Source organism: Engystomops pustulosus, chromosome 6 (genome assembly GCF_040894005.1).
Source record: "Engystomops pustulosus chromosome 6, aEngPut4.maternal, whole genome shotgun sequence".
NCBI classification, from domain to species: Eukaryota; Metazoa; Chordata; class Amphibia; order Anura; family Leptodactylidae; genus Engystomops; species Engystomops pustulosus.
This window is the reverse complement of record NC_092416.1, coordinates 169,154,211-169,174,986: the sequence shown is the minus strand read 5'-3', so window position 1 is coordinate 169,174,986 and position 20,776 is coordinate 169,154,211. Positions and strand designations below refer to the sequence as shown.

Below are 20,776 nucleotides of genomic sequence, written 5' to 3'. Positions count from 1 at the left end.
GTAAGTGTCCCTGGTTTATCATGATGGATTTTGAGTTACTTTAAAGAATACGGCTGTTACATAGAAACTTTAAATCTTGATAAAATCTGCAAGGTTCGAGGTTGTTTTTTATGTATTTATTAAGGGTTTGGGTACTTAGAGGAACTCTTTAAAATTAAAGAAGATCTGTCACCAGAATGGTACCCCAGTAATACCTGCTGGTAAAGGGTTAAAAATCCTCTGCATATCAGATGAAATGATCTGCCACTGAGGCTCTGTACCTTAATTACAGCAATGCAAATCAGTAGATATGAGTCCCGTTTTCTCTAGGCTGACAGTGAACCCCGCCTCCTTCCTTTGATTGACAGTTCGAAGTCTCTGAGCAGACAGGAAGTCCTCTCCCTGTGTACTTCCTGTCCTAACCAGAACGCTGTCCATCTCACTACATGGTGAACATAGCAGTGAGCACTGTGTGGGAAGCTACAGATCTTTTCACGATTTCACGCACCGGCGATGGGCGGAGCCAAGTGCTGGAGGTGGAGCCAACAGAGACAAAGGCAAAAAAAGTTTGGGGAACGATTTTCCTGGTGGGAGAAGGCAGATTTAAGCTATGACGCTTGCGCTGCACTTTTCAACAAAGGCGCAGTGCGGGGTTTATTGTGCCTGTTCTTGATGACAGGTTCCTTTTAAACACTTTCATCTATTTTGAAGAATCTTTCGTTGCATATCCTTTGCACGCCTTCTGCATGTCCTTTAAAAAATTTGGAACTCCACTCTATAAGAAAGAAAAGAAAAATAAAAATAACGGAACACGAAAAATATCCAAGACTTTTTTAATATAAATTTTTTTTATAAATCTAGATTTTTTTCACTACAATCTAAGGGCGTTACATTTACCCTCACTTTACATGCTTGGGGTTGCTACAGCTTGGCACCGTTCTTGGCAGAACTTTGAAAAATGGGGAGGAGCAATGCAGCAGCTCAATGCAGGGATCACAGAGCACAGCAGTGTGAGGACTCGTCCCCATTTAAAGGTGCTAACATTTGGTATATCAATGCATAACTTCACAGTCGTGCTGCTACTAACAACACACACTGCAGGGACGATGCCTAACACTGCAGTTTTTTATGGGTTCAACATGCTTTTTGGGTTTGTTATTAGTAGCAGCAGGACTGTGAAACATGCATTTATCTACTACGATTGTAACAAATTCAAATGGGGGCGTGTGCTCTGATCATTGTTTTTAAGCTGCTGCACGGCACCTCCCTATATTTCACAGTCCTGCTGCTACAAACAACAATGTTGTGATTACACAGATCTTAGGGGACAATGCCAAACCCAGTCCCATTGATGTTTGATGTTAAGTAATGGACACCTCATGTATGGTTTTTTTTTTAATTACTAAATTTTATTGCTGCCATTTTTTAAATCCCTTATTATGAACTTTGGTAATGAAGCAAAAAACAAACATACTGGAAAGTGCTCAGTCCTTTGTACGAAACGACAACAAAAAATAATAATGTCCGGCTGCCCCGATGACATCAGGATCTTTATAATTAATGCAACCAATCACGGAGTCACTTTAACAGTTAGTGATTGGCTAAAGCAAGGACACGCCCATGTTGTGATGTCATGCCCGGACCAGGAAACACAAAAATGACAAAAGAACAGAAAAATTACCTTTGCCGCCCAATTAATAAGCCACGAAGGGATCATCCCACCGGGATTATCAAAGTAATACATGAAGACTGCAAAGATAAGAAATAGGGGGGTCAGATTTGGGCACGCTCACAGCCCCCACATTCCCCTTCTCTTCCGTTTCTTACCCTTACAGCCATTACTGCCGTCACTCTCTATGGCCAAGCTCTGTTTGTAGCCGTTGACCCGGACAATTCCCGACTTCTCCGGACAATGCGGAACTGAGATACTTTGAGCCAAAATGACAAAGATCTTTCTGCCGGTTACGTCTAAATCCCTCCGTTCCCGAATGTAGACATACTGCATACTGATGTAAAGGGAAAATGATATCGGATATTTGAGATACTACATGGAAATTGATCAGTATGGGACTAAAGGAGTCACTTATGTGCTGCAGTAGCATCAAGCAGAAGTCCCATCTCATACTATACAGGGCTCAGTTTGTATGTTAAATGTCCAAGCTCATGACAGTACAATTAGTAGCAGACAATACAAGTATAGGTTGTGAGGAAGGGGTGTAAGCCACAGATCGGCCGGACATTGAACCGGAACAAACTGACCCACCCAGGTCAACATCTGCAAAGAGTTTGTATGTTCTCTCTGTGTTTGCGTGGGTTTCCTCCGGGTACTCCGGTTTCCTCCCACACTCCAAAACAGAATGGTAGGTTGTTTAAATTGTAAGCCCAATGGAAGCCCTTCACATCACTGCTGCTAAAGATGCTTATTCAAGCTACAGATCGGATTCATGGGAGGCACTTATATTGACTTCCTTTATATAACTTCTGTTTCTATAGATGTGGTCACACTTGCTGATAATCAATTAATCAAGGAAATTTGATAAGCAGTGCCTGGATACTACTCAGTGGACTCTGAGATGTAGGGTACCTAGTATTAGGACTTTCTAATGCCAGATATTTTTCATTATGTCCTAGTATCTAAATCCGTAGAATTAATAGAGGGTGAACTATGTTTTCCTCACAGAATATATCTGCTAATTATGGAGTCAAGTGGGCAGTCCTACTCATTGATTTACAAACTTCCCTGTGTAAGTGTACAAAGGTAACTGCATACCCAAATGATGCTGTATGTCACATGTCTGAGGAAACCTACCATTTGCTTTTCTGCATTATGAAGCAAACATACCTTGAGAATGCTCTAGCTACACTGATGCAGGATCATATCTTGGTTAATCCCTGAGCTGAGTGGTTTTGCTGAAACAACAATTATAACATTCAGGACCTTGGGAAAGCTGTGTCAGGCTGGCTGACATAAACACATTACACACAGGAGCTTGTAATTACAAATGGAGGTTAGTGAAGACATGACTAATCAACCTGAGCTGGATCACTCATACACCGCAGCTAGGGGATTGTGCAGCAATTGATTATTCTGTCCTGCAGAGAGAAACTCTCCTGCTAGGAGAAGCGCTGAACCAAACACTGGAGGAGCCATAGAAGCCACAGAGCTTCATTATCATAGTGTTATATCTGTTTTATCAGCAAAACCACTCAGCACAAGGATTAACCAAGATATGATCCTGCATCAGTGTAGCTACAGCATTCTCAATGTATGTTTGCTTCATAATGCATCAAATCAAATGGTAGGTTTTCTCTAAGGAACCTCATCTATTAAGAGTTCTCTCGAACCTATTCCCTGATAGAGCGGACTTCTCTTCTTCAAAAAGGGGAGGCCTTTATAAATTTATGCTGAAAATACTTGATATGGGGATAAGCAAAACATTGCTTTTATTATATTCTCCACCAGCCATCAGCTCATTTCCCAACCTGAATATAAAAGGATACATCTCTATTGGACAATGGAAACGGATACTTCACTTCCCAGTATATGACCTTGTCTTCACCATTTCGGTCTTCCTGTAGAGCTGTAGAATTAGGAAAAATATTGTAAAGGGGTTTTACAATAATGAAGATTTATCTATTATACACATTACAGGACATAGTAATTTTCTGTTGCTACATTGCCTTTAATATACTCCCTCCAATTAGCCAGCAGGGGGCAGTAGCAGTATTGCTATGTTTCCCTTCTGTTAGCCCCTACTACTAATACAAAGCATAGGAACATGCTTACATGTGGTGAATATATATATATATATACTGTATGGCCAGAAGCTGTAGTTGACATCACCATTATTCCTACCGATACTTAAAGGGGAATTCCAGAAATAAGCATAATTCATATTCAAATGGAATATGAAAATATAAGCTAATATGTTATTAGTTGCCATTTCAAATTTTTCTCCCCTTAGCAAAAAAATCTTGTGGACGTTATAGTTGGCTGTAGTCAGTTAGTTGCAGTGTATCCAGTATGGTCAGTGTTGGGTGAGACGTCATCTCTGCAAGGTGATGTGCAGTTACACATCATTTCTATGGTAACAGAGCAAGACAGGCAGTCCTGTCCTCACTGGGAGCAGAGCATAAGAGGGGAGAGCTGTTATGAAAACTGAGGGTTCACGGGAGTTGTAGTATCCTGTGGTGGCTACATTGCAAAAGACTCCTCCTACTTTAGAAAACCCATAACATTTTGTGAATCAAAACAGCAAACTATTAAAGCTCCGTTTTGTGATTAATGACATTGAGTTTTGTTGTTTTGACTTATTTATATCATTATGGGTTTTGTATCAGATGTTCCTATTCCCGGAATACCCCACTAACCTGTGACTTCCTCTTTAATACAGGACTACATATAAAAGGGAATGTATGTACTGAATATACCTTTCACATACTGGTCCCATTGTTTCCGATAATCTAGGTCCATGTACACATCAGCGCACAGCTCTGCCGGACAGTCGGCTAGACCTCCATAGATTTTATATTCGTAAAGACCTGTTTTCTGCAAAAAGCCATAAAAGTGAGAAGAATACAACATAAAACAGTGCAAAAGCATAAAAACAAGTTTTAGAAAACACTAAAAATCATACAGTAGGTATCTCTCCATGTAGACCAGGAGCAAGACCCCATTTCTCATGATAGGTGGGGGTCTCAGAGGGGGGTAGCTGTCAAACTTGGACCAAAATTCAAGTTAAAATAAGTAGTAAATTGTTTTGACGGACAGAGGACAAGCAGTTGACCATGATAAACATTCTCACTCGAGAGTCACAACATCACTCGAGTATTATGTCTGTGAATGGCTACAACCAGAAAGTTCCCGAGTAGAATCGGTCATCGTCCATCCAGTCTCAACAAAAATGTGTGACCAGACTGAAGGCAGTAACGGCCAAAATGGCAAATGTGTTAATGTATTAATGGTAGTCTACCAGCTTCCAAATCATCTCACAATTAGTGATGAGCGGACCCAGTGAGGTTCTGGTTCAGCCTTCGTGGTTCAGTTTATATGTTAAATGTCCAAGCTCATGACAGTATAATTTGTAGCAGACAATACGAACCGGAGCAAACTGGAACAGTATCCCGGATATTATTTTTTGGCCACAGTATCTAGGCACCTTGCAATGATTGAGTTGATCTAATGATTGAGTTGAGGTGATCTAACATCTTTAATTGGTGTTAAATACCAACCTGCAATGGGAGAGACGACCTCTGTGAAAATGGCAGCATGTACATTAAGACAGTTAACACCCGCAATCGGTGTTGACCAGCTCTACACCCTTCGTTTTGTTTTGGGGGCCCAAACCCACGATGTATGGCACAGATCCGATCCACTCATCACTACACACAAGTAAAAGCAGCCTTGTGTAGGTTGCGTTCTAAGCTTTCAAGAACTACATTTCCGATTTTCCAGTGATCTGTTACTTTAGAGAAAATTCTGCTTTTATCTTTAAGCAAATGAGCTTTTTAGTGCACTAGGGGCGGGGCTTTACATGTTGGTGCGCCTGTGATGGAACGTTACGTTTTTGGACCCCTGAGGGGAACGTAAGGTCAATTATTATCCTTTTATAGACACTCCCAGAACGCACGGGTTCCAGAACGGGCAGGAAGTGAGTTAGAGTTCTCCGCACAACCTCCGGATATGGCACAACAATAAATCACAACCCTGAATGGCTTTAAGGCCCCTTTCACTAGCCTCAGTGAAAAAGAAGCTTATTAACCCAAATAGCCACCACCAGTTCTCATTTCATATAAACCCGCTCCGTAACATATATGTAACCGAGACACGGACGTGAGGATTCATGGATCGTGATAAAAGAGCAATGCAGATTAAATTTTATATTTAATTGCCTTAAGAACCTACTAGACAAACAGTATATACAATGTATATATCACACAATTAGCAGAGTACAAATACATGTGTAGTTAGTTACATGTGTGTATAAATATGGGTTAGTTACCTTGTGTGGTCCCACTTAGATGGTGAATCGCTCCCCCAGGCAAAAGACCCTGGGCACAAGTGGTGCTCTGATTATAATAGGTACAAACACACCTCTGCACACCACAGAAGGGCCCTGGGGACCCTCCTACCTGATATCAGGTCCAGGACCATAGAGGAGTTCTACCTTCACCATGGGAAGGCATTGGGTCAGGGTTCTGGTCTCATTGGATACCAGATATGAGCCATTTCCTATGTTCTCATTCAGAAATATTAATATCTCGGTGTCCAAGACTGCTAGAGCCTAGTTAGACACAGGTATGCGTTACTCTGGCCATACCCATGCCTTGGGCCGAGATGGACAATTACTCAATGAACGGGATATGTCTTTTGTCTTAAAAATGGAGGGAGGCTCCTGAAATATCAATGGAGTCTCTGCGGCTACAAAGATGTAGTCAATAGCTTCACCCTACAGAGTCAGGACTCCCCCTGCAGCCATTGTAGTAGGAGGTTCCCATGAGCTCATTAATTATACAAGATTGGACTGGAGAAAGGGGGGGGGGGGATTTGTAACAACACTGATGCATCTAATGCCCCTTCCCCCTGGTCATATTCATCACAGCACCCAATATACACTTTTTTCTGCAAGAGATGCCAATCAATGTGTTAAGAGATGGTGCAATGTGGTGGCAGACATTATAGACTAGAACAAAACAAAGGCACCGGCAGAAGTAGCTCCTCCTCTGTTGCACCAAGAATCTAATTTGCATAAAGATAAAAACGGAGTTTTCTCTAAAATGATTTATCACTGGAACACAGTAATGGGATGTCTGGAAAGCTTATGAAGTGCCCTACATAATAATGTTTTTACTTTTTGGGGTCATTTTAGACCTGGAAGACTCCCTTTAAATCCGTGTAATCTACGACAACCATTTGTAATCTAGAACTCATCTCCACGAAGACGTTTCCATCAAATCTAAATCAGTGATCGACGGAGGAAGCCATGTTACTTGTTAGATGCAGAAATGTGGAGATTGGATTTTTTCAAATGTATTTTCCACCCCATTTGCAACTCTTCCACCTGAACGTTGTTGCAGTCCAGGAATTCCAGACCCCCAGCAGATTTTTCCAGGGGCTCCAAGAATGTAATGACGCAAATAAGAAGATTTAGTACAGACACTTATACAAGCTGCACATATATTCTGCTCTGCTCCCCCATACAAGCTACAACTGCTGGAAAACACATTCATTATTTTATATTCCTTTTTTTTTTATTTATTTTTTTTAAACCAGATAAAAATCAATTGACATTTTATGGAATCGGTGCCAGGGCAGGGAACAGCCTGAAAATATTTGGCTCTCAGTACAATAAAACAGTAGCAGATTTTAAGAATTTTCCGCAAGTAAAAATAGGATATTCTATCCTATTTTCCTTTTTATCCTTTTTTCTATTATTCCGCGTCTGTTAATGTATATTAAAGGGGTTGTCCGAGAGCTAAAACAAATAAATAATGATATGTGGCTGGGAGGGGGCTGCTTAAAAAAAAACATTTACCTCCGTAGTCCCCCTGGTGTCTCTCAGGGCCATGCCCCTGTTGGTTTTAGAGGTGCATGGAAGCTGCGCTGAGAACGGCTTTCGGCCAGCTACGTCTACCCAACCCCATATCAATACAGTGCTGAGATATGAGGATGGGTGGGCGTGGCCACCTCGTCTGTCCGGACGCTGTCGAGCGCAGGGGCACAGCCCGGAGAGATTGCGGAAAGGGAAAATGGGAGGGACCACGGAGGTAAGTAAATGTTTATTTTTTTAAGCAGCCCCCACTCTGGCACTTAATTTTTTTAAAGTCTCGGAAAAACCCCTTTAAAATTTTACTACAGCCCCCTTATTGGTGGTCCCCAACGACTTAAGGACACCTGACTTACAGACGACCCCTAGTTTCAGATTGCCCTCGTCGCCCACTGTGACCTATGGTGAAGTCTCTGGATGCTTGGGGTCTATGAACAATGGCACAAACCCGGCATCAGTCTGCTGACGCTGGTCTCGGGTTCCACCACTTGGATGCTTGACCTGCAGATTTCTAATGGGGGGCATAGCTCATATTGTGCCCCTATATAACCCAGCCTCATTGCATACAGGGCCGGGGTATTGCTGCCCTCTTGGGTGATTGCATCCTCAACACTCCAGTCCCTCTAAAGAATCAAACTGGTGAGGAAACAGGTTAGGGAAGCAGGTTTGTGTATGGGGGCATTTTGTGTTGAAAGGCAAGTTGGGCGGGAGTTATTAGGGTTGATTAGGGACATCAAATTATCCCCGTACCCTCAATTCCCGTTACTACAACCTACCACATGCCTGAATCACAGAATTATTATACTGTTATCGATTCTCTGTTATCAGGCGGTGGCTGTACATATTGGGGCAAATTTACTTACCTGGTCCTGTCGCAATGCCCAATTCGAACGGTCCGACGAAGATGAAGTCCGGTGCAATTCACCTTCTACTTCCCGGTGCTTGTAAGTGCGTGTCTTGCGACACAATTCGAAATGTTAAATCCTGCACGTAGTCCGAATCCGTCGGGTTGCTGACGGCCGCCCCCCCAATTTGTGTCGTGTGCAAGCCGGCGCCGATGCGCCAAAAACCGATCACGTGCGCCAATGGGTTTTGATGAAATGTTACGTTTTATGCACTAGAACCACTCTAAGAGAAGGTTCTCTGCTTGGTTCTTGGGGATCTTTAATACTTCTTTGTTTGTACTTCACTTAAAGAAACTTGAAGAGATCCCAACATAAAATCTGCAGTTTTTACAACCTGGGAGGAACTGCCCTTAAAGTGGTTTTCAAGGGTTCAGCAGAAAGCTCATGGGACGCCTGGGCAAAGGAAAGAACAAAATAAAAATATACCAGCTCTGATCTGTCTTCTTGTTCCTATATGGTGGCCCTTGAATCTGTTTAACCTCAGAAGTGTAGGAGGTCACTGCAGCCAACCAAAGCCATAGCGGCTACAACTTTGAGACTGTTGACCAATCATAGGCCAGCATGGTCACATCTCAGCTGATACTAACAACCCAGCCAGAAGTGTAGGGTGGCATGAACATTGAGCCGGGATAGGTCAAATATAGGACATTTTGCCAGGTTTCCAGGTTCAAGTTTAGGTGGAAGCATTTTGTCTACATCACATTCATCATCTGTAATGTAACTCTACGTTCTGAGGACGTAGAAGCAATTGGTTTCTCTACGCCCTAATGCTTACGTCAACAGGAACTCAATATTTCCTGCAGCCTGAAGAAGCCATCATGAAGCTTTATGTACTGTGAAGGTCAGATGTTGCTCAAAATTCTGCATGTGATGGCTAGAACTAGAATAAATCTGGAGTAGGCCTCAGTTGCCAGCACCGGGTGGGCCTGAAACACGTCAAACACCTCTTAATAGTGGGACATCTGATGCCAAAGGAGATACGGTTAAGCCTGGTGTGTAAGATGCTGGTCTGAAAAAATTCCCCCTGAGGGCACGTCCAACTAAAGATACAGAAATGAGATTCTGGATAAGATCTTCAGGAGACATTGAGCTCTCCGTATCACAGGCTCTGACTTTGAGAACTTCTAATGAATCATTACTTTCCCTCCCATTTCCCTTTCACACGAACCAGGATGACCTGTATGTTTGCATTCTCTATATTTGTTCCTCAAAGGAAAGAACGGCCCAAGAAATAGGACATCGACACAGCAGAAGTCAAGAGGTTCTGCTTCCCTAACCTGAACTTCATCCTTTGATATAACAGACTCTGAGGATCATTCTCATACGGCTTAAAGGAGGGTTGAAATCATATGGCACTGGAGAAGCTCCAAGGTACTGAGTAGTGGAGAACCAGGGCTTATTTGTTAGATTTTTATAACATAACTGTATTATAAGACATGGAGCTTCTGTTTCTCAAAAAAAATAAAGTTTAACAATTAATGCAAGTGTCAAGTTCTGCCCCTGTTCACACAACCTCAGGTTCTCTAATTACTAATAAAATCCACAAAGTGAGCTCAAAGAGATCACACCAAGTCAAAGTATGGTATAATATCTCAATCTCTGTGGAGAAGCGATGCCATGGAAGGCTAGGCAGATGGGAGATGCTTTATTTGCGTAGCAAAGGATTATACAGAAACTTTCAGTGGGGCAGGACCTGGGCTTGGTTAGTTAAAGATAAAGATAAAGGTAATGTCCATAGTTCATTGGTTAGTAAATTATCACATGAGCATCGCAGACACAAAAGACGTCTTTTTCCTTGGAATTGGTAGTATCGTAAATCAGCCCAAGGAGCCTCACATTCTTTCGCTGCACAGGATTGCGTTATCAATATTCATCCACAGTTGAGCTTCCTCTTAGTTGCAGCATTTAGCAAGCATATAAAAATAAAAGCATTTTCATAAATTATACGGCAATACTTCACACAAGGGAGATCAAAGTGTGTTGACTTACCTTCCGGAGCAACGGTCTGGACCTCCTCTTCCCTTCCCACAGGGTGTAGCCCAATCCTTCACCTTACCTGTCCATCCTCCTGTGACGGCACAGCTGTATGGACTCCATATCCCTCCAATGCCCTTACGCCAACTAGGGCTTATCTACCCAATTCCTGACTACGGTGTATGAGCGGCTCACAGTGTATGCACGGTAGTACAGAGCACAAGGACGAGCACCTATCTTAAAGGACAATGGCCCCTGTCCTCCATCCTGCTGCCTTCCAAGATTTATGCCAAGCATGCTCCTAGATTTCAACTAAAGTCCATGTGACCACAAAACTAGCCGAGCAGCACCACATCTTGTTGTGAAAATGAACACTATGGAACACTGGGAACTCAATATTGGCTTCAGCTTGACGGTCTTTAGATGGCAAGACTGTTGTGATACTTCTGTCAAGAGGTAGTAACTCCCCAATGGAGATCTACCAAATCCCAAATAGAATCCGTCGGTTCCAAGTTATGTTATCGAGGTTGTAACTCCTCGGAAAACCATTGGCACAACTGGTGGACTTGTTTGATTGTCTCAGTATTGTGGTACAGTGTTGGCCAAATCATGGACACATTCCCCTCTCCCCATCTGTGCTTCTTCTGGGCGGCAAATCGGAAGCCACCATTATTTAAAGGTTTTGTAAAAGGATTTGTGTGGCAAGAAATTGGATAAAACCGTAACGACGGACAAGGATCAAGGAGAGTATCAATATTTTTTTTTTTAATGTCTCCAAAGTTGTTGATTTCCTTTAAAACAGCGACAGAATTGTGTTGCAGATCGTATGTTAAAGGTGCACACTTCCCGAGCAGTGCATGGGGCGCCAGTATTCGATAGTCCACCGCACCCAGCACCCTGCACGTCTGACCTGTGATAAATCTGTATAAGCCGTATACAGCAGTGACTGCGTGTATGGATTATTGGGACGTTCGTCCTTTATAGACGGAATATTTCACAGGTGAACTCACCCTGAAATCTACACCAGATCAGATCATCGGCGGTAAAGCTACTTATTCCAATTAGCGATGGAATTATAAAAGACGGATAAGCCGTTTTATTAGGATCAGTCCAGGGTTCAAAAGGGCAAGAGGGCAAGAACCCTGGCAGACAGGTAGAACAGAAGGAAAGATGTGCACTACCGCCACAATGTAACAATGGAAGATTGAAGTATCTGCTACAAAACCAAAAGCGGCTCCCTAAACTGTGCTATCAAAGAGCAATCCCCATGGCCTCTCACCTAAACAAACCAGTTGCCTCACCGTACTGATGAGATATAATAACCTGGATACAGCGCTGTCTACAGTTGGGCGTCTTTTCCTTTTCACAGTATTAATTTTGCTTATAAACTTACTTTACCGAGTGATTCACGGCTCAGGATGAAAAAGAATTGATACGGCGAGTAGTGTTCATATGTTCATGTACATCATGTGGGTTTCCATGAAGGACCGGCCTCGCCTCTCCTGACCCAGCGATGATCCCTATGCAGTACCAAGTACTCACAAAGCTACTGTGACATCACCCGGTGCAAAATCACTATACTGGGGCTCATTTACTAAGGGCCTGAATAGCGCACTTTCGTCGGGTTTCCTGACTATTTCCGATTTGTGCCAAATTGCCCTGGAATTTTGGCGCACGTGATCGGATTTTGGCGCATCGGCGCTGGCTTTCACGTGACAGAAATCAAGGGGCGTGGCCGTCAGACAACCCGACTGATTCGGAAAAAAAGCGGAATTTAAAAGAGAATTTGTGTCGCAAGACCAGCACTTACATGCACCTGGAAGAAGAAGGTGAACTCCGGCGGACCTCGGCGCAGCAGCGACATCTGGTGCATATCAGGCGCAGACCCGAATTAGCGTGGGAGAACGCGCTGTTGGATTGCGACTGGACCGGTTAAGTAAATGTGCCCCAATGTGTTGTCATCATGTACTTATAAAACTACTATGACATGACCGAGCACACAATCTTTGCATCTACCCGATTACTGTAACATCAATGGGGCACATTTACTTACTCGGTCCCGATCCGGAGTGTCTGACGAGAATGCACGTAGATTGTGCGCCCGATTTCCTGTATGTGTCGTGACCCGATCAGGTCCGCCGGAGTTCACCTTCTTCTTCCCGATGCATGTAAGTGCTTGATCTTGCAACGCAAATTTAAAGTTAAATCCCACAGTTTGTCCGAATCCGTCGGATCGTCCAACGGCACGTCCCCCGATTTGTTTTGCATAAAGCCAGCGCTATACACAATGCGCTTCTAAACACCTGTCCCGGCTGCGCGATCCCCGAAAAGTCGGAAAACCCAACAGAAATGCGGCCGCGGGACCCTTAGTAAAAGCGCCACTGTGTGCAGAATCCTTTTCTATGACATCAGCGACCCCATACTTATACTGTGATATCACCAAGTGTATAAACCCAACACGGTCATGTCATAATTCATTATACTGAATCCATAATATCCATACTGTGATGTCAGTGTGTCCTTACAGAACTACTATGACATCACTGAGGACTACTATGACATCTCTATGGGTATAATCTATCTACTATGATGCCAGGATGCTTTTACACCCCTACTGTGACATCACTGAGAACTACTATGATATCACAATCAGTATGAGCTATATACTGTGATGTCAGCATGGCCTTACACCACTACTATGACATCACTGAGGACTCCTATGACATCACTATGGGTATAATCTCGATACTTTGATGTCAGGATGCTATTACACCACTACAGTGACATCACTAAGAACTACTATGACATCACTATGGGTATAATCTGTATACTGTGATGTCAGGATATCCTTACAGCACTTCTATTACATCACTGAGCATAACATTTTACTCCAGTATTACTATGTAGCACTATTGTTCCATGTTTGCCACAGGCTTCCATGTAAATATGTCTTTATTATTATTGATTCTTATCATTATTATTATTATTATTGATTTCGCAGCTCTTTGTAACTATTTCTTCTCTATAATAAGTATCAGACTGCTCAGCATTACAGTCAGTGACACCGCGGTATATAATGCTGCTTATTATTATTTCTAGCTACTTCTGCAAATTATAACCTTATTTGATGCCCGTGTGATGACGTGTCAGGGGCAGGTGACGTCACAGGGTGACTATATACCTGGTCGTACAGCCGGTATATCTGGATGCCCATGGTCTCGGTGAAGAGCTCCCATCCCTCTGGCAGTGCCCGCTCATCCAGCTCCTTCCACGCCTCCTGGAACTGCTCCTCGGTGAAGGCGAGCTCCATGATCCCGGCACCGGCAACGACCGGGACTTGTCACTGAGCCTGTGACGTCATCGCCGCGCCTTATCCAATCAGGTAGGGCGCAGGTGTAGAGGCGGCCAATCAGGGTGCGCCATCTACTTCCGGGTTGTTGTGCAGTGCTGAGTGACTACTGTAGCCTGTGCAGTGTAACCCACCTCTATACACAGTGTACTGTGTCACCAAATACAGTGTGCAGTGTAACCCCCTCTATACAGTGTGCAGTGTCATCCCCTCTAAGTGTGCAGTGTAACCCCCTCTATACACAGTGTGCAGTGTAACCCCCTCTATACACAGTGTGCAGTGTAACCCCCTCTATATACAGTGTGCAGTGTAACCCCCTCTATACACAGTGTGCAGTGTAACCCCCTCTATACACAGTGTGCAGTGTAACCCCCTCTATATACAGTGTGCAGTGTAACCCCCTCTATACACAGTGTGCAGTGTAACCCCCTCTATATACAGTGTGCAGTGTAACCCCCTCTATACACAGTGTGCAGTGTAACCCCCTCTATATACAGTGTGCAGTGTAACCCCCTCTATACACAGTGTGCAGTGTAACCCCCTCTATACACAGTGTGCAGTGTAACCCCCTCTATATACAGTGTGCAGTGTAACCCCCTCTATACACCGTGTGCAGTGTAACCCCCTCTATACACAGTGTGCAGTGTAACCCCCTCTATACACAGTGTGCAGTGTAACCCCCTCTATATACAGTGTGCAGTGTAACCCCCTCTATACACCGTGTGCAGTGTAACCCCCTCTATATACAGTGTGCAGTGTAACCCCCTCTATACACAGTGTGCAGTGTAACCCCCTCTATATACAGTGTGCAGTGTAACCCCCTCTATATACAGTGTGCAGTGTAACCCCCTCTATACACAGTGTGCAGTGTAACCCCCTCTATACACAGTGTGCAGTGTAACCCCCTCTATATACAGTGTGCAGTGTCACCATATACAGTGTGCAGTGTAACCCCCTCTATACACAGTGTGCAGTGTAACCCCCTCTATACACAGTGTGCAGTGTAACCCCCTCTATACACAGTGTGCAGTGTAACCCCCTCTATACACAGTGTGCAGTGTAACCCCCTCTATATACAGTGTGCAGTGTAACCCCCTCTATACACCGTGTGCAGTGTAACCCCCTCTATACACAGTGTGCAGTGTAACCCCCTCTATACACAGTGTGCAGTGTAACCCCCTCTATATACAGTGTGCAGTGTAACCCCCTCTATACACCGTGTGCAGTGTAACCCCCTCTATATACAGTGTGCAGTGTAACCCCCTCTATACACAGTGTGCAGTGTAACCCCCTCTATATACAGTGTGCAGTGTAACCCCCTCTATATACAGTGTGCAGTGTAACCCCCTCTATACACAGTGTGCAGTGTAACCCCCTCTATACACAGTGTGCAGTGTAACCCCCTCTATATACAGTGTGCAGTGTCACCATATACAGTGTGCAGTGTAACCCCCTCTATACACAGTGTGCAGTGTAACCCCCTCTATACACAGTGTGCAGTGTCACCAAATACAGTGTGCAGTGTAACCCCCTCTATACACAGTGTGCAGTGTCACCAAATACAGTGTGCAGTGTAACCCCCGGCCTCTATATACAGTGTACTGTGTCAACATATACAGTGTGCAGTGTAACCCCCTCTATACACAGTGTGCAGTGTAACCCCCTCTATATACAGTGTGCAGTGTAACCCCCTCTATATACAGTGTGCAATGTAACCCCCTCTATATACAGTGTGCAGTGTAACCCCCTCTATATACAGTGTGCAGTGTAACCCCCTCTATACACAGTGTGCAGTGTAACCCCCTCTATACACAGTGTGCAGTGTAACCCCCTCTATACACAGTGTGCAGTGTAACCCCCTCTATACACAGTGTGCAGTGTAACCCCCTCTATACACAGTGTGCAGTGTCACCAAATACAGTGTGCAGTGTAACCCCCTCTATACACAGTGTGCAGTGTCATCAAATACAGTGTGCAGTGTAACCCCCGGCCTCTATATACAGTGTACTGTGTCAACATATACAGTGTGCAGTGTAACCCCCTCTATATACAGTGTGCAGTGTCACCATATACAGTGTGCAGAGTAACCCCCTCTATATACACTTATATACAGTGTAACCCCCTCTAAATACACTGATATACAGTGTACAGTGTCATCCCCTCTATATACAGTGTGCAGTGTCAGTCCCTCTATATACACTGATATACAGTGTGCAGTGTAAGTCCCTCTATATACACTTATATACAGTGTACAGTGTCATCCCCACTATATACACTGATATACAGTGTGCAGTGTCACCATACACAGTGTGCAGTGTAACCCCCTCTATATACAGTGTGCTTCTAATATCAACTTGTATAATTATGCTAATCAGCCGAAAGGGCTTTGGGGGTGTTACTGGAACTCCTCCGTGTGGTAGCTTCACAAGCTGTTACACTGTCTCTCAACCCCCTACTACCTCTGTACTTACCCCCTACCTCTGCCTGATGTAATCTCACGCAGCAGAGGAAGTTTCAGCACACAATGGGAGGGGTAAGTGCTTATGCACGGCCTGTAAAGCTACAGCTCAGAGGGGCTCTGGTAACTCCCCCCAGAACCCTCCTGGCTCATTAACATAACTTAAAAGGTAGATTTTAGAAGGAAGGAGGCCATGGATAACAAATATAAGAAGATCACCACAGTCCCGGTGCCTGGATCTATTAGTAATGTCCCTGATTAACAGGATGGATTTTGATAGTAGATTTCCTTTAAGCTGCTAGAAGTCGTAGGGCAGTGATGGCAAACTTTTTACAGACCGAGTACCCAAGCTACAATTAAAATCCACTTATTTACCTTGAAGTACCAACATGGCATTTTAAGCAGTAACTACCTGTTCTTCCACATCTTTCAATCGTATCAGCCCCTGTGGCCGCCAATACAGTTGTCAGCTTCTCTGCAGGGTCTCTCTGTAGAGGAGGAATGATATTAAAATTTTGAGAGCAGCATCTCTCAAGTTGCCTGGGACTGCAGGAAGATTTGGTGGATTTGTTCCTGTCTGGTGAACTCTGTCCTGGGGTGACAACCTGAGTACCACAGTAGCGTCTCCAAGTGCCACCTCTGGCACCCGTGCCATAGGTTTGCCACCATTGTTACAGGAGATCATAGTAATCGGTGTGTGGGTCCCTCTGCCTTATGGACCCAATTGTAAGCACAACCAATGTGATCAATGGTATCAATGGGGCCATCAGGGGATAAAGGTCGCCCCTTTCCTCTGTGTAACCCCTTAGATGCCATGGTTTGTATTGAATTTTCAGGACTGGAGTTTATCTCTGATCTTGGACTTTCTCGTTGGTGACATCTTTGTGGAATAGTTGACCCCGGTCATGCACGTGTGACAGAACAGCTACATAAGTGGTCTTCTTCTGACCATATGGACCTATAATACGGTATAAGGTGGTTGTACTTGCATAGCGCCCTGACTTCATAGCATAACCTTGTGCTTGTGTACAGTGTTACTTATATTAGACATGAGGCAGCGCGGTCTAATGATTTTACCGGCGTGATTGACGGGGACACTTAAGAGTTGACCTGGCACAGGAGTGATCTAAGGACAGAAGAACGTCTGCTGGGTTAGATGGAGCTGATTGACTCTTGTAAATCACAGGAAGTCCATTGCCCTTTGAACATATTTTTAGACATATTTCAGCTGGTAAACATGCCTGCTGGCCAGCCAAGGGTTAACCTTCATCATGTCTTAAGTATCATGGAACGTGCTTTGGAAATAATGTCTGTGAAGGGAATAAACGCTGCGGCATAACCCAGAGTCCAGAGCTGGACACGGCCAATGGCATCTTCTGGTTTCATTACTCACATGGATTTTTAGGTGTCTAATATATATAAAATTATATAGATTTTCTCTACCATGGTTAGGGTAATGCCAAAGGGCATTGGGTCACATTTACTTACCTGTCCAGAGGAGTTCACCGAAAATGCATTGTCCGACAACAATGCCCTGTGCCGCAATTCACTAAGATCGTGCGCCCGATATCCTGCATGTATCGCTTCCCCGCTCAGGTTCTTCCTGGTGCATGTAAGTGCATTGTATTGCGACACAATTTGAACCTGAAATCCAGCGCTTAGTCCGAATCAGTTGGATCTTTTGACGCCATGGCCCCCCCCCCCCTTTTTTGTTGCATGGAAGCTGGCGCCGCTTCGCCAGAATCCGGTCGCATGTGACACAATCCCCTGCTAAATACCTTTCACAGCTGCGCAAAACCCGAAAAACGTCAGAAACCCGGACAAAAGTGAGGCCGCGGACCCTTAGTAAATAAGCCCCATTGTCTACGTGACCCCATGGGTGTTCAACCCCTTTAACTCCTGTACAGGGAACCGGACTTCACTGTGACAGGGTCACCATGACACTTCCTCTGATTGTAGTCCCTTCGGAAAGGAGGTAGGTCTTGAGATGCCTGTGCAAAGCACCAAGAGTCAGGAAGTGTGGTCAGGTGTAAGCCAAAGTCAGGACAAATAGGGGATTATTTACTAAGGGTCCCTTGGCTGCATTTCCGTCGTGTTTTCAGGCGTTTTCGGGGATAGCGTCGCTGGGACAGGTATTTAGTAGGCAATTGTGTCGTAGGCGATTGTGTCACACGCGATTGAATTTAGTCGCAATCGCGCCGGCTTTCATGCGACACAAATCGGGGGCGGGCCGTCGGACGATCCAACGAATACGGAAAAACGTGGGATTTAGCTTAAAAATTGTGTTTCAAGCCATGCACTTACATGCACGGGGACGAAGATGGTGAACTCCGGTGAGCCTGAGCGGGGAAGCGACATATTCAGCAAATCGGGTGCACGATCTTCTTGAATCGCGGCACAGGGCATTGTCGTCGGACAACGCACTTTCTGCATCTCCACCGGACCCGGTAAGTAAATGTGCCCCATAGAGTTCTTACATAGTCAGACATCAAGTACGTAGTTAATGTAGGGATAACAAAAGGTCAGGAGTAAAATCTAGATCAGTGGTGGCGAACCTATGGCACTCGGAGGCCTCTCTGTGGGCACACGTGCTGTCTCCCAGGCCAGACATGGCATCTTCCTGCAGTCTCAGGAAGTCCAAGTAGTGCCCTGCTATTTTAAAGTGACCCATCCTGTGTTGCTTGGTTCTGTCCGAAGAGTAAAAAGGTGTGGACAGGGTCGAATTGGAGCTCAAAGATTCTGGTAGCAATAAGTTTGTTTCTGCCTAAATTGCCGTGTTGGCACTTGGGGAAAAGCTAATGGTTTTCGGGTCTCATTTTCGCCATCACTGATCTAGATGGTAATGTAGAAACAAAAGGTTCAAGAGCACAAGAGGCAGTGAGCAGGAGCCAGAATCCAAACTTCACTGCAACAGGGACACCAGGACACTAGCTCTCAGAGGAGTCCCGTTGGGCAGGAACCAAAGTAGGTTGTGAGATGCTGGTACGAAGCAAAAGGAGTCAAGAAGAGTGGTCATGTGCAAGCCGAGGTCAGACACATGGAATTATTATCCTATTGTTCTGTATGACTGTTTGTACTCTGTAATGTAATAATATATTTGTATATGTCCCCTATAATTTGTAAAGCGCTGCGGAATTTGTTGGCGCTATATAAATTTTAATACAAAGTTTTATATAAAGATTATTATTATTATTACATAGCCAGAGATCAAATGTTAAGTTAGGTATAACAAAAGGTTAGAAATGAAATCTAGACCATAATGTAGAAACAACACAAGGGTCAAGAGCACACTATTTACCAAGCAGGAGCGAGGATCCAGACCTTACTGCGACAGGGTCAGTAGGACACTACTTCTTAGCATAGTCCTTTGGACAGGAACCAAGTAATGCCATGAGGTGTAGCTGGACTGATACTCCACATCTTTAAAGGGGTATTCCAGGAATCAGCATAATGGGTGGGCACTCAAAATATAAGCTAATGTGTAATTAGTTGTTATTTAAAATTTTGCTCCCCTTAGCAAATATTGCTGTTGACTTTGACTGTAATGGAGAATTAAAATGCTACTGGCCCTTTAATCAGTCCGTTAGTTTCCTCCGCGCGGTCCGTCGCAGAAAAGAAGACGGCCGCTGGTCACATGTCCACATCACATGTCCTGCACCTGCCTGGGCAGGTCATGTGATCACCACTATGTTTGGCTGTAGTCGGTTGGTTGCAGTGCATCCAGTATGGCCAGTGTTGTGGTGATGGCAGTTACACATCATTACTATGGTAACAGAGCAAGAAAACCTGTTACATCATCACTGGGAGCAGAGCATAAGAGGGAGGAGGAGTTACTGAGAACTAAAGGATCATGGAAATGTAGTTTCCAGTGGCGGCCATCTTAGTGATAACTCCACCTACTTTAGAGAGGCCATCAATTTTGTAAATCATAAAATCATGTTATTTTAGCTCCGTTTTGTGACTAATGACATTGAGTATTGTTGTATTCATTTATTTATATCATCATGGCTTTTTGTGTAAGACGTTCATATTCCCGGAATACCCCTTTAACTATGATGCCTGGAGTTGCATCCATGAGGCAGTGTTTGGTCTGTGAATTGCGAACACCGGATTTAATCCACACAAAAAAACCCTTTAATATTTGCCAATTAATGTAATTTTTTTTAGTTATTTTCACATAACATCCTCATCTTGTCGTTTTCTGTTGTTATTTTAGCGTTTCTTACATCATCGCCTCTTCCTTCCACGATTCGAGCACATCCAGACACGTTCTGTCTTCCAGCGCAGGACAGCAGGCGCTCCTCGACTCATTGCAGATGTTCACGAAGTGTTTGAAGAAAGAATATAGTCCGTGCCCGACCCTTGTGCTTTGTTTTATGTGGCGCAACATGAAAGGCGAGGAAATGGAGACAACTGACGACTGCAAAACTGATGAGATCCAGACCGCGCCGTACATGGGGCAAATCCTGGAAAAACTCCGGAGAGTAAACAACCACTGAAGACCCCGAGCCAAAATCTGAAATAATGAAACACAAATCATGCGAACAAGACTGTGGTGTATTAT

The 20,776-nt window shown here is 44.2% G+C and overlaps 1 protein-coding gene and 1 long non-coding RNA gene across 2 annotated transcripts; one reads left to right on the top strand and one right to left on the bottom strand.

Annotated features, from left to right (window-relative positions):
- Window positions 1-94: 94 nt before the first annotated feature.
- PCTP (phosphatidylcholine transfer protein) lies at window positions 95-13,721 on the bottom strand. Its single transcript, XM_072112313.1, has 6 exons — window positions 13,587-13,721; window positions 4,411-4,528; window positions 3,481-3,560; window positions 1,807-1,978; window positions 1,661-1,728; window positions 95-754 (listed from the first exon to the last, which is right to left on the bottom strand). Exons 1-6 carry the CDS (start codon window positions 13,713-13,715, stop codon window positions 680-682), a joined length of 642 nt encoding a protein of 213 aa, XP_071968414.1. The 5' UTR covers window positions 13,716-13,721; the 3' UTR covers window positions 95-679.
- Window positions 13,201-20,760, top strand: LOC140064956 (uncharacterized). Its single transcript, XR_011847836.1, has 3 exons — window positions 13,201-13,345; window positions 13,505-13,787; window positions 20,429-20,760. It is a non-coding gene; the product is annotated as an uncharacterized lncRNA (long non-coding RNA).
- The last annotated feature ends 16 nt before the right edge of the window (window positions 20,761-20,776 follow it).